The sequence below is a fragment of the Cryptomeria japonica genome, chromosome 9 (assembly GCF_030272615.1).
Source record: "Cryptomeria japonica chromosome 9, Sugi_1.0, whole genome shotgun sequence".
Classification (NCBI taxonomy): Eukaryota; Viridiplantae; Streptophyta; class Pinopsida; order Cupressales; family Cupressaceae; genus Cryptomeria; species Cryptomeria japonica.
In genome coordinates this window covers 383866815-383885105 of record NC_081413.1, presented here as the reverse complement: position 1 = coordinate 383885105, position 18291 = coordinate 383866815, and the positions used below count along the sequence as shown (strand labels likewise).

The 18291-nt window shown below is 36.5% G+C and overlaps 1 protein-coding gene across 1 annotated transcript in view; it reads left to right on the top strand.

Annotated features, from left to right (window-relative positions):
• Positions 1–11605, top strand: part of LOC131072730 (uncharacterized) — a 71294-nt gene extending 59689 nt beyond the window's left edge. Inside the window, exon 2 of the mRNA XM_058008996.1 lies at positions 11189–11605. Within this exon, the coding sequence (XP_057864979.1) occupies positions 11189–11306 (118 nt within the window). The 3' untranslated portion in view covers positions 11307–11605. The remainder of the gene's footprint in view (positions 1–11188) is intronic.
• The last annotated feature ends 6686 nt before the right edge of the window (positions 11606–18291 follow it).

Below are 18291 nucleotides of genomic sequence, written 5' to 3'. Positions count from 1 at the left end.
ATAATATTGTGCATAAGGGTGACTGGTTTGAGGAATTTTGGAAGCATTTGGCAAAGGTTCCAGGTTTATATCAGCTAGGAAATAATTTATAAAATTATTTTTGCACATGGGTAATTGGTATTTGTGAAGATTAATTGGTATTTGTGAAGATTGAAGAGGAAATCATAATTTCAGTCCAAGCGCACCTAGGGTTTGAAGTCATAATTGATATTGCAGATTTATGTGTGAGATTTTCAGCTTCTTTCCAAGTGTTCATTGCTGATTAGTAATTATCACCTACAGCTGTACCTCTTCCAGCTGAAGCGCCAACTTCTTTCTTGACAAAATGATCATATGGCATCCTATTGTGTTACTACATCATTCGTATGATCCAGGTATGTTTATAATTCATTTGGAATCAATATGGATTACAATGTTACATTATTGAAGGAAATATCTTACTGTTGTAATTATATCAGACCTATATCAGATCTGATATATTGTACCTTCATTGACATTGGAGGAGAAATAAGAAGTTTACTGTGTGCTCCTTAATTGCTTTGTATTTTATATCATTTTATGCACTTTTTTATGCCAAAATCCAACTGAAACAGAAAAATTATCCAGAACAGGGTGGGATATTTCAGTGGTATCAGAGCTTGTCTCTTCTGCCAGCCTGTTGGGTTATGGTTGCTATCAATTTCAATGGATTGGTTTTAGAATCATGTTCACAGTTGATGAGTCTTTTTGTAAGATGATGCGAAAACGAAACATAAGGAAGAGTCTGAAAATAAGATGTTAGAACCAAAGACAAATGATGGTGAAGATGACAAGATGAGAATGATGTTGAATTGGTGGTCAGCACCTCCTTTGGGGTTCGGGACATGGCTTAACCGCCTCCCGTGGATCTGGGTAAGTTTGGCATTTGTAGCGGGCATTGATAGCTCGAGCTTTTGGCGCAACGGCAAACATACCTACAATTGTTATTAGAGCCTTGGGTCATGGGTTCGAATCCCGAGAGGTCTCCTTCATTCCGTCGGTGCGGAACCCTCAGTCAGTGCTGAGGGGGAGATTGTTGACTTGGTGGTCAGCACCTCCTTCGGGGTTCACGGCCTCCCGTGGATCTGGGTAAGTCTGGCGTTTTCAGCTTGATTTTGATCTAGGTTCACATAATGAGACGATTGGTTATCCACTTGGGAGACCACCAGCTATGAAATATGCAAAATAGGAGCTAGATGAAGATTGCATAGGGAGTGTTATGACTCTAGGAGATGCAATATCTTCATGGGATGTATTGATTCATGGAGACTTCTTCATTTCTAATTTTGAAAGGTTTCCAAACATTGGTCTGAAGCTTGCTGGAATTTTCAAAACAGCGGTAAGGAAAGGCAATTTCCAGCTTGTTTCTTATGTAGCTATGGAGAAAGGACATAAATATGACATCTATATACTTGACAATCCATCCTTTGGATTGAGTGATGTTATATATCATACTAATCTGTTTTTGGGATTTATTTTGAAGACAACAATTGCTCCTTGCACTTCAGTTGTATATACTTTTGTGGATAGGTAACAAGGGGTTAATAAAGAAGTCACAAAATTACATGATATGTATTTTGATTTGGATGGCACTTGGAGTTATGTTGTGCACCTTTGTAGGAATGTTGGAAACCATTCTTGGTTGGGTATCCATGCTTGGGATTCTCAACAAGGATTGACAAAGATTAATGGGAGTTATAGGAATGATCTTTGGATGGATAAGGATCAAAATTTCAGACTTAAAAAGTGTAGTTCTTTTTCTTACCAGCAACTATGCGATTCCATTGCTTCATCTGCATGTTGATTGGGGAGAGATTCTAAGTAAGGATTGGAGCATTGATTAAATGGATACTCTTGGGAGTATTCCTTGGCAAAGAATGGCTCAGATGTTTAGTTGTGATCTTGCTGATTGGTTGCAGGTCAGTCACTTAACATCAAGGTTTTGTCTCATTCAGGGGAGTTGGCACACTATTCTTTGTCAAGGTAGTGAGGATTTTCAGTTGGTGATTGCTTGGAGGTTGTTTTCCAAGCACTTCTGTGTTGAATTGGGCAACACAATGCTTTTTGCTCATGCTTATACTTGGAAAATTCATTGGTACTACTGTTGTCCTCTGCTTAGAGCACTAAAAGCAGATTGTACATCGCTGATTTCCGTTTTTAATAGCAGTGATTATTGTTTACTTCAGACCTTCCAAACTCAGAGAATTCATCTTATGGAGGGTTGCAATGTAAACTTTGGCAGTTTACTCTTGGTGCTGGTTCATGACAGTGAATTTCGGCATGTTTTGGTTCACCATTCTAAGGGCCTTAGAGTTGGAACAGTAAGAGTCTTCATGTTTGGTACAAGGATTGCAATTATGGATCTTTCAGGGATATTCCAGCAGGGGATGTTTCATGGTATAAGATTGAGCTCTTGCCGGTGTTTCGTCTTGCCTCTTGATGGTGATTACTTTATTGGATTCCTAGAGAGGAGAGTATATTCCGGGCAAAATGGTTCTATAATTGTGATGAAAGTGGCGCAACGTCAGCCTGATGGTCCTTTCCTAAGATTGACTTGGGACCTTGGGATTATTCTTATTTTTAGTTTGGGTCAGCCAGATGATTTTTGGATTGTTTGGGCATTGCTTGAGGACAAGCAATCTTTGGGAAGGGCGAACTGCGATGTTCCCATTTTTGCATCTTCCTAAGCATTAGTTATTTTCATGTATTAGCCTATGACTTTGGTCTTGGTAGGTTAATTGAGTGTTTAGGGGACTCTTTGTGGATGATTTAGGGCTTTTTGGCCTTCTAGAGGTCTTTTAGGCTTCATTTGTACATACTTTTCTATTTTTAGTAAGTCTCTTGAACATTTGGTCCCATATTTACTATATATAGTAATAAGTCATCTAGACAGTCGGAGGGTACTACGGCTATTACTAGGTAGTTGGCAAAATTAATTAAATGTTCCAATATTGGCATTTATTGGAGTTAATGATTAATATTAATTTATTAAAAATTTGGACTTTAATAATATTAATTAAATTAATGATTTTATATTAAGGGGATATAAGGAGAATTAAATTATTAACTACATAAGTTTTTTTAATGATAAAGTCTTTTATTAAGCCTTATGGGGGCGCCAACTACATTAAATGATTAATCGAGATGAAATGAAATTATAAAAGTGCATTTCATTTCCTCCAAGTCGTGGGTTTTTGAAAAGATTATAAAAGGGCCCTTGAGAGCTCATTAATTCATTCATGTTTAGAGAAATCAATGAAGTTTTGGAGCAAGGGTTTGCTGATGAAGTTTCAGGCTTTCTAAGAACAAAAACTCTCAAAGGGATTAGTGTCTGCAGGTGTGTAAGATCACCCAAAGTCACTCGTGGATAATCTCTTCCAGAGATTATACTTGAGCTTATTGCAGGTATTTGGCTTTGAGAAGGAGCTGAAAATGGTATTTATTTTGTAGGCTTTGATATTATTTGGCTGGGGTTTGGAGCAACTTGGAAGAGATTTGCAAGCAAAATTCCAAGCTGGGTATTTGAGATTTTGTGAGATATTGAAGATTCAACCAAGAGGGTTTCTTGACAGCATTATGGCAATCATTTTGATTTATTTGGTGCAGGATTTGTTGCTGGTTTAAACTTGAATAGCTGGGCACTAGGGTTTTAGATCCTTATTTTGAGATATTTTGGTAATTTTGTGATCAAATGTTTTATAATAATTTTATGCAAAAGGGTGACTGGTTTGTGGAATTTGGGAAGCATTTGGTGAAGGTTCCAAGTTTATATCAGCTGGTAAATAATTTATAAAATTATTTTTGCATGTGGGTGATTGGTATTTGTGAGAATTGAAGACGTAATCATCATTAATCATCATTTCAGTTCAAGCACACCTAGGGTTTGAAGGCATTATTGATATTGCAGATTTATGTGAGAGATTTCCAGCTTCTTTCCAAGTGTTCATTGTTGATTAGGAATTATCACCTACAGCCGTACCTCTTCCAGCTGAAACGCCAACTTCTTCCTTGGCAAAATGATCATATGGCATCCTATTGTGTTACAAAATCATTCATATGATCCAGGATTATATTATTGAAGGAGATATCTTACTGTTGTAATTATATCAGATCTATATTAGATCTGATAACATTGTACCTTAATTGACATTTGAGGAGAAATAATAAGTTTATTGTGTGTTCCTTCATTACTTTGTATTCTATATCATTTTATGCACTTGTTTATGCCAAAACCCAACTGAAACAATCATACAACAATAAACACGAGAATAAATCAGAAAAATAAGAATTTCGGTAGGGTCTAAATCAGAAAAATCATCCAGAACAAGGTGGGATATTTGACATGTAAAGAGGAAGTTTAAAGCAAGATTTATAAATCAACAGAAAATGGACATGACCTCTTGGTGTAGATCACATAAATGAAAAAAGAAATGCACAAGCCGGAGTTGGAATTCATTGTTAAGTTTAGCAAGTTGATAAATAAACTACTTGTAATTGCTAGGCCAATTGCAAAAAAATAAAAAAATTCTTCTTTATGGAAGTACAACCAACAGATGTGAGTTTCTTTTTGTGTAGAAACAGGGTTGTAAATTTAGAAGATGCACAAATCATAGGCATTGAAATAGAAGGTGATCTCATTACAACAGGGAAGGGGAAAAAAGTTCACAGGCCCAAGTTCTAATCTTTGACACCAACAGACCCTTTTCTCCAGAACAAGGCAAATAACATGATTGCCATCAACAAAGAACTAACCTAGATAAACTGAGCTCCACCTTTGTACCAACTACCAAGATGTGCCAAGAAGAAGCTATCTGCCATTTAATAACTGTGACCAACTTTCAACACCAAACCAAAGGCTTGCATTGAAGCTCCACATACTTAGGATTAAGTTGCAGATTGATTCACCAAATAATTCCTTACATTAAATTTGACAAATTCAGAAGTTGACTATTTGTGTAGACATGTACACAAATTTGATATTCTAGGGGCTGTTAGAAGTATCTATGATATCCAGTTAGCTCAATAAATTTTATTTTGAAACTTGAAGTATTTGTAATATTGTTGACTGACCATAACTTTTGACTTTCATATAAATAATTCACAATTAATAGAAATCATTATGTTCGAGATTTTATTTTTATTTTTTTATATTGGTAATCATTTACAAATCTGCTGCTAATATGAGCATCAATATGAGACCAACACAAGCTCTTGCGAGCACTACTATGAGACTAATACTAGCTCATTTCAAGAAAGCACACTCGAAACCACCTATGGAAGACCACAACTTAGAAATCCGGTTATTTGAAAACCACCTCCACATTAGAAGACAACTGTTGAAGACTAAGAGTCACAACTTAGAACTCCATATTAGATGCTCCATTGGAATTTGAACTTGGATCGCCACATTGAGAACTCAATGCTTTAGCCAATTGAGTTCAACCCTTGGGACATATTTGAGTTTTTCACAAAATGGTATTTTATACATCTTTTGTTTTTTTCATCTGAGCTATGATAGTGAGCAAACAAGAATATAAGACATTTTATGGAGCCTTTAGTGTTAGAAGAATGATCCCAATCAATTGTAGATCCTTCTACCTATGTTGTTCCTTTGGATTTCCTTGCATTGGGCTGAGTGATCTTCAATTTAATCAAACCCTGATGGATCTAGGATTACAAAATCCTAGTGAATTTGGCCAAAATGAGCTTCATTTGGCTTGTTGAAAATTTCTTGATCTTATCTGATGCCTTGTACGAAGTCTTTTCACTATGAATATGAAACCTCAAATAGTTTAGAAATATGAAAGGTACTCCTACCAAACACAGTCTAAACAATTATGGAACTTGGGCAATTTATCTTGAGAACTTGGAAACATCTTTCCACTATTAGTTTTCCACAAATGCTATGCGTTCAAGCAATTCTTGTCCCAATGATACATCATGTTGCGTGAAAAGTGGGATGCAGCCAGGATGTCCCCACCTGCAGGTGGCAATGGGATGTTTCGTCCCCATCCCCAAGCCCCTGAAATGTGTCATTTTGGGGGGACAAGTTCTTGTGGAACATTGGTAAAATTAATCTTGATTGTTAATATTTGCAAGTATAATCTTGTAGAGGATTACGGGTCACACATTGGTTGAGAAATTTCCCTACACCTAACATAGCTACAATCGACCTTTTCATAGCTTCCCATGACACTATTTTTTAAGTCTGCCTTATCTAGCACTACTTTTGTTAGATGCGGCGTCACCACATAATGAAAAGGAACTGGATAAGGCTACTGGATTTAATGAGAAGATTTGACATATTCAGCAAGAAGTTCATGAGGTTTTGCAAAGAACCAGTGAAAAATACTAGTAGTGATATGATATACATCAAGTCCTTCATTAGTCCCAAATTGGTGATAAGGTATAGTTGCACAGTCAAAGAAAAAGGCTTTATGGCATAAGTGGGAAACTCAAACCTTTGTGATATGGTCCATACTCCATTTCCAAGAAGGTAGATTATAACACATTTGAATGCAACTTGCTATCCTGTCTTGGCTTGCATTCAGTGTTTGATACTGAATTATTCGAGCCATACTTTCTGACACTATGGGACAGGTTAGAGATTGTTGAACAGTTGCAAAGCACATAATGAAATCTGGACACTGCCCTATAGATCAGATCATTGATACATTGGTGAAGAAGATAAAGTATCAGAAGTTTCCACTCTATTGGGTGTCAAAGGTAGGACAATTCTGCTTCAGAGTAAGTAATTCATTAGGAACTAAAATTCACCAAAAGTTTCCTATCTAGTGCAGAAGCTAGGAGGGAGCAATGGAGCCCATTTCATCTCAGGGAGGGTAAATGATTCAAAATACTTCCCAATTTGTCCAAGTGGCAGTCTTGTGGACAGATCTAATAAGATTTTGGAAGATCTTTTTTTCTAGTTTTTGTATTATGTTTATTTTAGCCCCCTTTGGAGTGGTATTTGATAATGTGACAGTTGGACCATATTTGTGTTATGGTCTAAACCGTATTGATTAGCTCAGGAACTAAGCTTTGCCAATGAATACTCAAACTTCCATTTTCGAGTAATGAGCTAGGAGTTATTACCTAGAAAATAGGAGCACCAAATTTAAATAATTCCAACAGGTTTTTCCAGTTTTCTAATAAGTTTTTCTTATCTGGCTCTTCCATCTCAACTTCCAAGGAGTACATGGGTCACTGCCAAGTATGTGATTCTTTGGTTCTGACCTCTCCTATAGAGTTTACTGTTTTAGTAAATTTTTAGTTTCTTGTGTGAAAAGCTATTTATAGTGGCTACATTAAAAGCATATAATCAGAGTAGAAGACATACACCTCTCCTCTATAGTCTGCCTATTATGTATAAGCTCACAGTTCAAATAAAAATTTACTTTGTTAATCCATTCAGTGATTACCAATCTTGTGTTGTTTGATTTTTATTCAGTTGCTGCTTATAATACAATAAGTTCTTGAACTAGTGTATCATCCTTTGTATTACCAGCTTAATTCAGACCAGTTACCTTGTTCGGTAATATGATAGATAGATATAACGTTTGCACTAAAATTATATACATGGTACACATTTCTAATCATGCCATATTAAACATAGTATGGCCACTACCATAATAGAAAGTGCTGAACCATCCCAGAAGTAGACTTTATTAGCTTGACCAAGCTTACAAAATGAACAAGCATTCTTGGCTATATGATGACTGCAATTAGAATCCATGATGAACTCACATGGAGTTGTGTGAGTATGAAATGAAGTAGAACTATATTCTATAAGGATGTTGTTCTTACGCTCTTCATTATGCTGTCTTTGGCTCATTTTGTTTCTCTCTCTCTCTCTCTCTCTCTCTCTCTCTCTCTAATTTAAAAAAAATTGTAGCGCACACACTGAATGTGGCCAGGTATTCTGCAAAAGGTGCATTGCTTTCTCTCCTTTCTCACATGCTTGTGTCTTCCCTTGTGATAAACATAGTTAGTGCTCTTCTTTTGTCCCCTTTCTTTCTCCTTGGTTTTCCCTTGTATGTTAATCTTTATTGCGATTCTCCCAAAACTTTGCTTTCCTTCACTTTGCTGATATGAGCCAGTTGTTCTCATTGTTGTGATTTTCGCTTTGGCCGTGACTAGTAGAGTACACAATGTCAAAGGAAGTGGGCTTCTCATCCCATCACACAATGGTGCTATTAGTGAAATATGTAGTGTAAACTACTGTTTTGCAGCCTCAAGTTAGCAACGATGATCTCAATTATGTCACTGTCCTTAAATTCTAATATTGTATATTGCACAAATTCAATTCAGATAGAAGACCTTTCACTAGAGACAATATTTTTCCAAATACCAAAGGATTGAGAGTGGAAAGCTCATATTTAACTCGAAGGGCATTAAAGTTTTCTTTAGCTTATCAAACACGTCCTTAGAAGCTCTAAATGGAAATATAATTCAAGTGCAATGTGGCTAAAGCTATACCACTTACCGGATCAACACAGGAGTCTGACTGTTGAGACTTCTTGATCCCCACAATCTATTTGCCACATTCCTTTAGCCTTCGATGGAATCTCTATGTAAGAGAACCATCACTAAAAGTTGTAGCCCATGAGCACTGGGATCCCCAAGGTACTTTATCTTCAGAGGCATCAAGGCCTCAGAGAACACCTCTTATAGGTACCAAAGTATATGTATTTTTTTTTTGCTTGAAATGGACTTTTTAGCATTTCCAGGAAGAGCTGAGACAGAGTTTGAATGCAAAGTTGTGATCCATGGGAGGTAACGTACTCAAATAGTAATCGATAGAAGTAAGTGATGGTCAATATGACTTTCAAATTTTATTTCATGCAAAAAAGTCCAAAAATGTCAAAATAAAGGCAGTTAACTACCAAATATTTCCACCGGCATGCTATAATTATATGTTGATTCTGCTCTGATTGGGGTGCTCTGCTGACTGTGAGATGAATGAATGCCAGCAATTAAGTAATTAGGATACATAGCTGACTGTGCTGGCTTGAAGGTGGCATGAATGCTGATTGGGTGGAGCATAAATGGCAAAAGTTTGGCCACTAACTCTCAGATACATGACACCCGTCTCAACTCAATTCTTTGTTTTTTTTTGCAGTTTTTACTCCTAGGTGACAGAGACTGATTAAAACTGGCAATGTGGCACTAGAATTGCTGACATAATTGTTCATGGTGTTGCCTAAAATGCTAATGTCATCACCAAAATTCAATTGGGTACCTCTCAGGTTTTCTTCAGAGGGGAACACTTCAGCAAGGAGAAGTGGCAAGTTGGGCCACCCAACTTCACATCCTTGCTCTGCACCCTGGTTGCCAATGTCACAGTGCTCCTGACTGTAGGGATCTCAAATCAAGAAATTTCAAAGGATATTTTGAGGGCAAAAATGAAGGAATATGAGCTTGAGTTAGAAAAGGTTTACCCTGACAGTTGTTTTCAAGGATTCCCAAAATCTAGTTGGATGTGCTCCTTGATGCACCAAAAGTATGATTTCCTGTAGAAGTCATAGATCTTCAATGTAGACAAAAATGTTGCTACAGAGGAAAAATGAATTTGATTTCTTCGGAGGGACTTGCTTTTGTTCCTTGAGTTGCAGCAAAATGTGGATCAGAAATCAGAACATGCCCATCATTTGTGAAATAAAGTTGGATCTCTCTACTCTTTGAAAAGATTTTGGTGAATAAAACTGCATCTTGGAAAACCCATCTGGAGTGCTGTCACTTATATTGGAGTAATTAGGGAATTAGATTGGTAATTAGTTAACCAATCATTAATTACTTAGGTTCCCTATTACTTTATTCACTTAAACTAAACTTAGGAGTGCTTTTCTATATTTAGATTGAGCTAATTATAAGTCATGTTGTATCATAGAATAAGATGAGGACACTTGTCATGATCCAACTTAATCCTCATCTAGGGTTTTATCTAGGGTTTCATCTAGGGTTTTATCTTCATTGTAATCATTGTAATCATCCAGGTTTTATCTTTATGCTTTTCGGATCACTCTCTCTCAAGGTTGCATAGCTTTCAATCATGACTTTTTCTCCTTCAAATGTGATAGGCATTTTGGTTTCAAACGAATTTGGGAGCTGCGGGGTTCACTATCAACACCATCAATTTCTCCCTCCAACTTTGCAGCCACAAACGACCACAATCTAGGGGGGTTTAGACCCATATGTGATAGGCATTTCGGTTGCAGGTGATTTCTGGGAGCTGTGGGGTTCACTGTCAACTCCATCAACTTCTCCCTCCAACTTTGCAGCCACAAGTGACCAGAATCTAGGGGGGTTTAAACCCCTATGCTTTGATACCATGATAGATTATACAACCATGGCCATATTGCAAATAAATGGAAGAGAGAAAAATACCAATTTGAAGTGTTGAAAGACACCTATGAGAAAAACCAACTTTGCTATATAGAAATATAATAAGAATGAATTGGATGTAACAGTGAGAAGGTTCGCTTCTATTTGTACACCATTGACACATATGACATGAAGTTAGGTTGGAACAGTAATGCCACATTTCCCAATATAATATTATAATACACATTACGCACGTAGGTCATTTAATTTCCAAGTAGGTAAACTAATATATGTAGGTTCCATAAATAAGGTACATACTACCAATACAAAATGACATCAACAAGCTGTACCTGATGCAACTGATAATCAATGGAACTGCAAATATGGGTTTAATATATTCTGATTTATAACATAAATAATAATAAATCCATTTTCAGTACAGATCTCAATTATTCAGTCCTATTCCTGTCCAACTGCAGATTGTTTTAGCTTTCTGCTGTAGAGTTTGAGATGCAATTAGTCAGGTTTCAGTTGAGAAATTTAGATTTTTAGATTCTCTGAGAATTTCTGCAATAAGTTATTTAATTCCTTTTTCTTTTTCTTTCAAAATTCAGCTGCCAAAATTTTCAAGAATATATATTAGATTGCTTCTCCAGTGATTGATTTTTTTTGCTTATATCAGATTCTGTTTATTTGGAGATATTTATTATATCATTAAAAGAGATTGTGCTAAATACGACAATGCATTACTTGGACATTTGCTAATATTTGATCTACTATTTAGTATCAATATTGGTATTTTTCAACATGGGGTTGTTTATAATTTTATTATTTTGCTTTTTTTCAGGCTTATTTATGCTGGAAAGCAGATGAATGATGATAAAACAGCTCGAGATTACAACATTGAGGGTGGCTCGGTTCTTCATCTTGTGCTTGCCCTGCGTGGTGGCTATGGTCCAGTTTAAAAAAATCGTCTAATTACAACTCTAGTCCTTATAAGATCTCGTGATATATATTGAGCCCTGTTCACTGTCTTTACATGAAGTCAGGGACCTGTTTATTCCCTCTTGTTCAATTACACATTCTATTCTGCCTGAAATAGACGAGATCCAACTGTTTGGGTAGATTCTTTTTGTACGTTTTTGTGGAACCTAGAATTGCATTTGAGCTCCTGGTCTCTTTTGATTCTTGCCTTTTCATGCAAGTAAAGTACAATTTGGGGTGTTTTTAAAATAACTGTGAAACACTTATGTTTGACTTTTTAGTTTTTGTGTGTTTTCTTTCTTTTATCCTTATTTGTCTTTAAAACTATTGATCCAAAAATGATTGATAATTTGAGATGTTTGGATTGGAAAGGTTCTGTAACTTGGTGCAAAGAAAATATCACTTATGATGGTGGTCTTTATGAGCATTTCTAATTGCTGGAAGTTTACTTGCAGCGAAGGGAAGTTATTTTGACAGAGATGCAAATGTATTAGAAGCTGCTTTAGGTGATATGGCAGTTGTTGCAGCTGATTGTTAACATGCGGCAGGTTGATTAAAAGTATTCCTTATTCTGGGATTGCTATTGAGAGTGTTTCTTATTGCCTTAAGCAATGCTGCGAGTGCCAGAAAGGATGGATGGTGAATAGTTTGTTTATGAATATTGACTATATGGACATTAGGTAATGTTTTGCACACCAATATAATGTGGAGAATCAATCTTTCATCTGCACACTCGCTGGGAGTCATAGTTGGAGGTGTTGTAGTGGTTGGAAGTTTGGGAGAACAGAGGAATACAAAGGGGATAGACTTGTCCATGGTGGTAGCGACTGGTGGTTTTTTTTCCCCTAGGTTTCTGGTCCTGTTAAATGTACGGGTTTGAGTTTTGGGTACGTCGGTACACCATTTTCTTTACCTGAGTACGGGTAAGGGTTTGTGTATATCTATCATTTTAAAAAAATACTCCATAAGAAAATATAAAATGAATTCATAAATATTTGCAATAAGAAAATATTCTTAAATTCATAATTCAATGATTTGTTAAATGCCAATTGAAACAAATATATAATTAATATTTAATATTAAAAAATCTTCATATTGCTTTTCGTCAAAAGCATTGAAGTCAATTGTTTATTCAATTTCATTTGAGCTGCAATCAATTGCAATGCCACTCACTGGCAATGTCATGTCTGGAAGTTGTTTCATCTATAGAGATTTCAACAAGTAGTGCGACAAAAGTGTTTAAGTTGGCATGCGTAGAGGTTAGATTTCAATTCTTTATCAACTTCATATTGCTTTTCGTCAAAAGCATTGAAGTCAATTGTTTATTCAATTTCATTTGAGCTGCAATCAATTGCAATGCCACTCACTGGCAATGTCATTTCTGGAAGTTGTCTCATCTATAGAGATTTCAACAAGTAGTGCGACAAAAGTGTTTAAGTTGGCATGCGTAGAGGTTAGATTTCAATTCTTTATCAACTTGTCATTGTGGTCACATTTTTTTATATGACTAGGTACAAGGTAGAGTGTACAAATACCAATTTTTGGTGAGGTCACTATGGTCCCTCCTAGCCTCTCCTTTCACATTTTGGTGGTGTCTAACACCTAGCAAAGTCATTTGTTGATTTCATTCGTCGAGTCTTATTATGTCATTTTTGAGCTTTCGTGGCAATGTAGGCCCTTGTGGGTGTGTCCTCTATATTTGATGTAGCTTGGTGATTAGTCTCAAACTCTTGATTTCTCACTAACCAAGACACTAGTGCAAAAGTTCGATACCAATGTGTTGCCAGGCTCTAGTGTGCAGGCAAGATTCTAGCACTAAACTTAGGCTAGCACTGATCTAGGACTCTGACGCTGAATTGGGACACTTGCATGGCATGCTAGTGTCCCCCTTGGCTGCTAGTGTCACATCTGGGCACTATGTCCTTGAGGTGTCTAGTTGTCGTTTGGTTGCATGAAATTGGTTGTCGGCCATTTGTCGGGGTGAGCTGGTTCCCTTGGTTTTTTAGGGTTTTCCTAGGTGGTCATTATAATGATGAGTGTCCTACAATAGATTTTATGGCATCCCTTTGCCTTGGGAAGTGAGTCATTGCTTAGAAGTGGCTTGTCATCCTTCCATTTAGTGGAGAGTTGTTACCTTTTGGTTGAGAGACCTCGTGTAGGTTGAACCCTTGTTGTAGGCTTATCACTGGTCTTGTTTAGTGGACTAGAGGTGATTAGGCCCTCAACCTACTCCCTTGCCTTTGAAATCAACAAAGTCATCATCTAGTCAAACGTGGGCTCCTAAATGCCCTTCATCAGTGTCAATCTTCTAAGTATGTTGTAAGTCTTTTGGCCTCAAGTTGGTGAATGTGGTTTGATGTGTATTAGAGGTTGATGATTCCCTCATCACAACCTAGTGTCATTTTGTGAGAGAACGCAATAATGGATTAATGTCAATTGTTGTCGAGGTGTCCTCTCTCTCTCTCTCTCTCTCTCTCTCTCTCTCTCTCTCTCTCTCTCTCTCTCTCTCTCTCTCTCTCTCTCTCTCTCTCTCTCTCTCTCTCTCTCGTTATATCATTGTGGTGAGTTGTCCCATGGTTGTTAGTCTTCTATTGCTACCACCTTGCTTGTGCAATGATGAGGTCTTGTGTAGTTCTTGTGCATGTTATTGTGCAATTGTGACATGTTGTATCTTCGATGTTATCAGTTGTCATTTTTTTTTTTTAAAGTAGTTGTATCTTTGATGCTATCAGTTTTCATTTTAAAAAAGTTGTTTTGCCAAGTTTTCCCTTGGTCCTTCGAACAAGGCATTATATCTAGTATGAGATCCCATGTTGCAACACTAGGACATTTGCTTCATGTTGTTGCCCACGTGGTTGGTAGTACTTAATGCGTAGTTTAGTGGTGGCTAAGTGATGTTGAGCCTTTTCGAGGTTCTTCACATCTTGTCGATTATGTTTTCATGATCTTGTTGGGGTGTTTTACCCTTGGTCATTGTTGAGCTTTGCGATGACATCAAATCATGTTTTGCTCCTAGACCTTATGTTTTGGGGTTGTTGAGCCTCCTTGGTATGGGTGCTTTTTCTTGTGAGACATATCTTTCTAAACTGTAGGTTGTCCTTAGTTTCTCAATGGAAAATAGGTGTATCAAGTATATCCTTGCTTTTCTAGAGTGATGCTAGATGAAGTGGGATCATGTTTGGAAGTGAGGCCTTCTATTAGTGAGCGTGATGGTGTTTTCTCTTGCCTTACAACAAGATTTTTCCTAGTTTTTGGGTTGTATCTAGAAGTTAAGTGCCTTGTTCTTAGGAAGAACCATAAGAAGTTCAGTTTCGTGTTTCATCGCCTCATGGTGACGTAAGGTTGCATGCTTTTAGTGCCCTTGGTTGTTGATGCTCTTTTAGACCTTGTAGTTGGTCCTTGCTCCCAGTGCAGTGGTGGTTGGTGAGGGTGTTGCGACCTAGACTTAGAGAGACTTGAGAGGTCATTCTTATGAGTTTGAAGGATTGAGTACTAGGTGTACCCTATACCTGGTTTGTGTAGGCTTCCAAGATTAAGCCTATATCTAATGGGGAAGGATGTAGAGCCCTTCCTGTTTGCAAGTTAAAGATGTGTTGATCTTGGAAATGTTTTGTCTATGTATCTAGGGATGCATAGGTTGTGGTTGTATTTTGCTCCTGAGTGATTATTCTAGATTTGCTACTTCAACATTTTTATGGCACCTTCATGATTTATGGTGTGTATGGTCCACCTGCATGTTTGAGATGGTGTTCCTCAAGATGTCAACCTTTGGTTTTGTTTGCATTGAGATGTGTGCTTGATATTGTGCCAAGTTCCTCGTGAGGACTTGATGTATTATTTAGTGATAATATACCTTGCGATGTATGCGAGATGGTATTATGCTCGATTTTACTAAAATTTAATGATTTGAGAGATATTGGTTAAATGTGATTATGAACTTATGGTATTATGAGACACTAATATTCATGCTAAAATGAAATGATAATGTGTTTATAGTAGTTAAATGAAATGACATTATATATGTTAAACCTTGTTGGTAATTTACGATGCTTTGGCTATTATATACATGCATAGGGACACTTGACGTTTGTGGAGTGATTATAGATACAAGGTATCAACTCCACCTGCCTCCAAAGGTCTAAGCATACCCCAACGATGATTATATGAGAGATATCACATTGGTTGTAATTGTTAGCCCTAGCCCATTGTACTCGGTTTGAGTATGATTTTCTATTATTGTATTAAGTAATTACCTCAAACACTATGGTTGGTAATATTTTGGAACCCTAACCCCTATGTGGTTGTCTAGCAAAGAGTACTTAGGTGCTAATTTATATTTCTCATGAATTAAAGTGTGAAAATGAGGTTTTATGATTAAATGGTAATTTTTTGTAATTTAATGCTAAAATAGGACTATTTGGATTTTAATAGAGGATATGAATGTTGCATGCATAAGAATATGTTTGAATGTTTGTTTCGGGTCTAAGAGTGAAATTGGATGAAAAGGAATTATTTTATTTTATTTAATTCAAAATGGACAGTAATGAATTGGGGGTTAAAAACAAAAAGGGAGTTTATTTTTCATACTTGTCTATTTTTTGATGAAGAAATATGGGGCAAAAATCCTCTTCCTTTAGGAAATTTGTTTTGTAAATTGGGAGAGCATTCATGAATGGATTTGAGTGAGATCGAGTGCATTGGGAAATGAATGGGGAAGGGATCATACTGTTGCATGGATTCGAGTTATTATTTTGTGTAGAGATCCAATTTGGGATTTTTAGCAAAATTTGAGGTAAGTTCCTCATTTCTCCATTTTCCTTCATTCCTGTTTCTTTTCTTAGAAAGTGTTTAATAGAGTAGGAAAAACAATTTTAATTTTTTAATAATTCTTTTATATTGAGTATAGAGAGCAAACATCTTACATCATAATTTGAGGCCTTTACCAGGTAGTATATCTGAAAATCTTCTAATAGTATAGTATCATGCTACATAATTACATTCGAGAGGACTATACAATAATTTTACATCTTTACAAAACTTGTACAAAAGAGTGACAATATCTAATTTCCTACACAAAAGGACACTATGCCAAAAATGATTCTTGGAATGATAGCATCTATTTTAGCAGTTTGGTTGGTGCGCCATCCATGCTATCTAGCCCAGTGGCCCTTCCATCCATTTGACGGTCTTGTTCCAATTCTTCGAATCTGCTACTGGGGGAGTCCAATAGGTCTCTCCAAGTTCTCCTTTGTCAGGGTCTCTTGTTGATTCCTGTATAAGTTTATTCCTTCATTGAGTTCTTGCATGAAGGTATCAAGTGCTCTAATAAGCGAAGTCCTCTCCCCCCTGTATCATGACCATGTGTACCCATGTGATAGCTCAGAGGTATATACTCTTGTGGTTCCATCTTGTACAAATCTCTCACATTTTTTTTAGCCAACTTCATGACACTGGTAACCTACACATCAACATTAAGTAAGCAAGTTGCCCTTACCTTGATATTCTTCTCATTTCTAAGAGTCCAAATTTGCCATAAGATCTCACAAGATAACAAAAACTAGTAAAGATTACAATCCTTTTTAAGCCCTTTCGTGAAACCATAAACAATATCATGAAAGGAAATAATGACAAAAAGATTAATACCAAATATGTACCAAATTTCTTTAGCCACAATACATTAAAAAAATATGTGAGCAATGGGTTCAAAAACCTTGCAAATGCTATAGACATCAGTGTCTTGTTCACTATTTTTAATAGGTAACCATTGTAAAATAAGTAACCATTTGAAAAATTTCTTCTTGGGCATAATTATAATGGATGGAAAAATAGGGTTTCACAAGTTATGCTTTGTAAACTAGGAAATGACCTAACTTTCACATGCATCACATTAAAAGGAGGATGAACTCAATAGATCCAACCTCAATTTTAATAAGAAGAGGGTTGAATGCTAATTGTAGTCCTATTCCCCTTTTGTTTGAGGTGAGTGTAATTGAAAATATGTAAATTAAATGCCAAATCTATAGTATGCATAAATCAACAAATTGGACTGATTATGCTAACTTGTAATGAAACAAAAGTTTCATAACATGTACAAAAATGGAAGGAGAATCTGATTGTGCACTTGTAATTGAAATATGGGGTTAAATTGAGAGGACTAGGGCACCCAATGCCTTGGTCTGAAAGTCAGAATCTTGGTGCAGTCTGAGAGACACTTGTCAAATTTGAGACCGTTCTAGGAGGACTATGGCGCTCCAAAATGCCCTAGTTTGGACCATGGTGCCCTAAAGCACCTTGGTCCAGTCACTTTTTGTTGAAATTTGGCTATATGCACTGTTTTTGGGTCTTGATGCTGTTATGGTCTACTTAGCTCCACTGGGTACTTGTAGCTGCACATAAGAGGAAAGAAAGGGGATTGTGGGTAGGGGTTGCCTAGGTCAAACCCCGAGTTTGGAATTAACCCTAATTGAAATAGAAATTGAACTTGAACTTAATTAGAAAATGTTGCCTTTTGAAGGAAAGGCTGAAATGCTTGAATTTAGATGATTATACCTTGAATAGGTGATGCAATGCTCTTAGGATAAGTTTTCCATGTGTTGATGCAATAACATGATAAATAACATAATATCTATCATGGAATCTTAATTGAAATATAATATGAAGATGCCTTGATGTAGTTTTGTTGCTCCTTGAATCAGATCTACTCTTGAGGAAGAAGAATTGCTCTTGAATTGATGATAATGCTAACATAAGATTAGATCATGAAAATGAATTGAGATGAATGCCTTATATAGGGATTTTCATAATTAAAATCACCTTTTGGCCAACTTATAATTGATACACTTTTGCATGGAGCTAGATTTGAATAGGGTAGGACCGCCCAATTAAGCTCTCAAAATTTGGGGAAAAAGTTCGGGACTAGGTAGTATACTACCTAGTCCGACCAACTTTTTTTTGATTTTTTAGGGA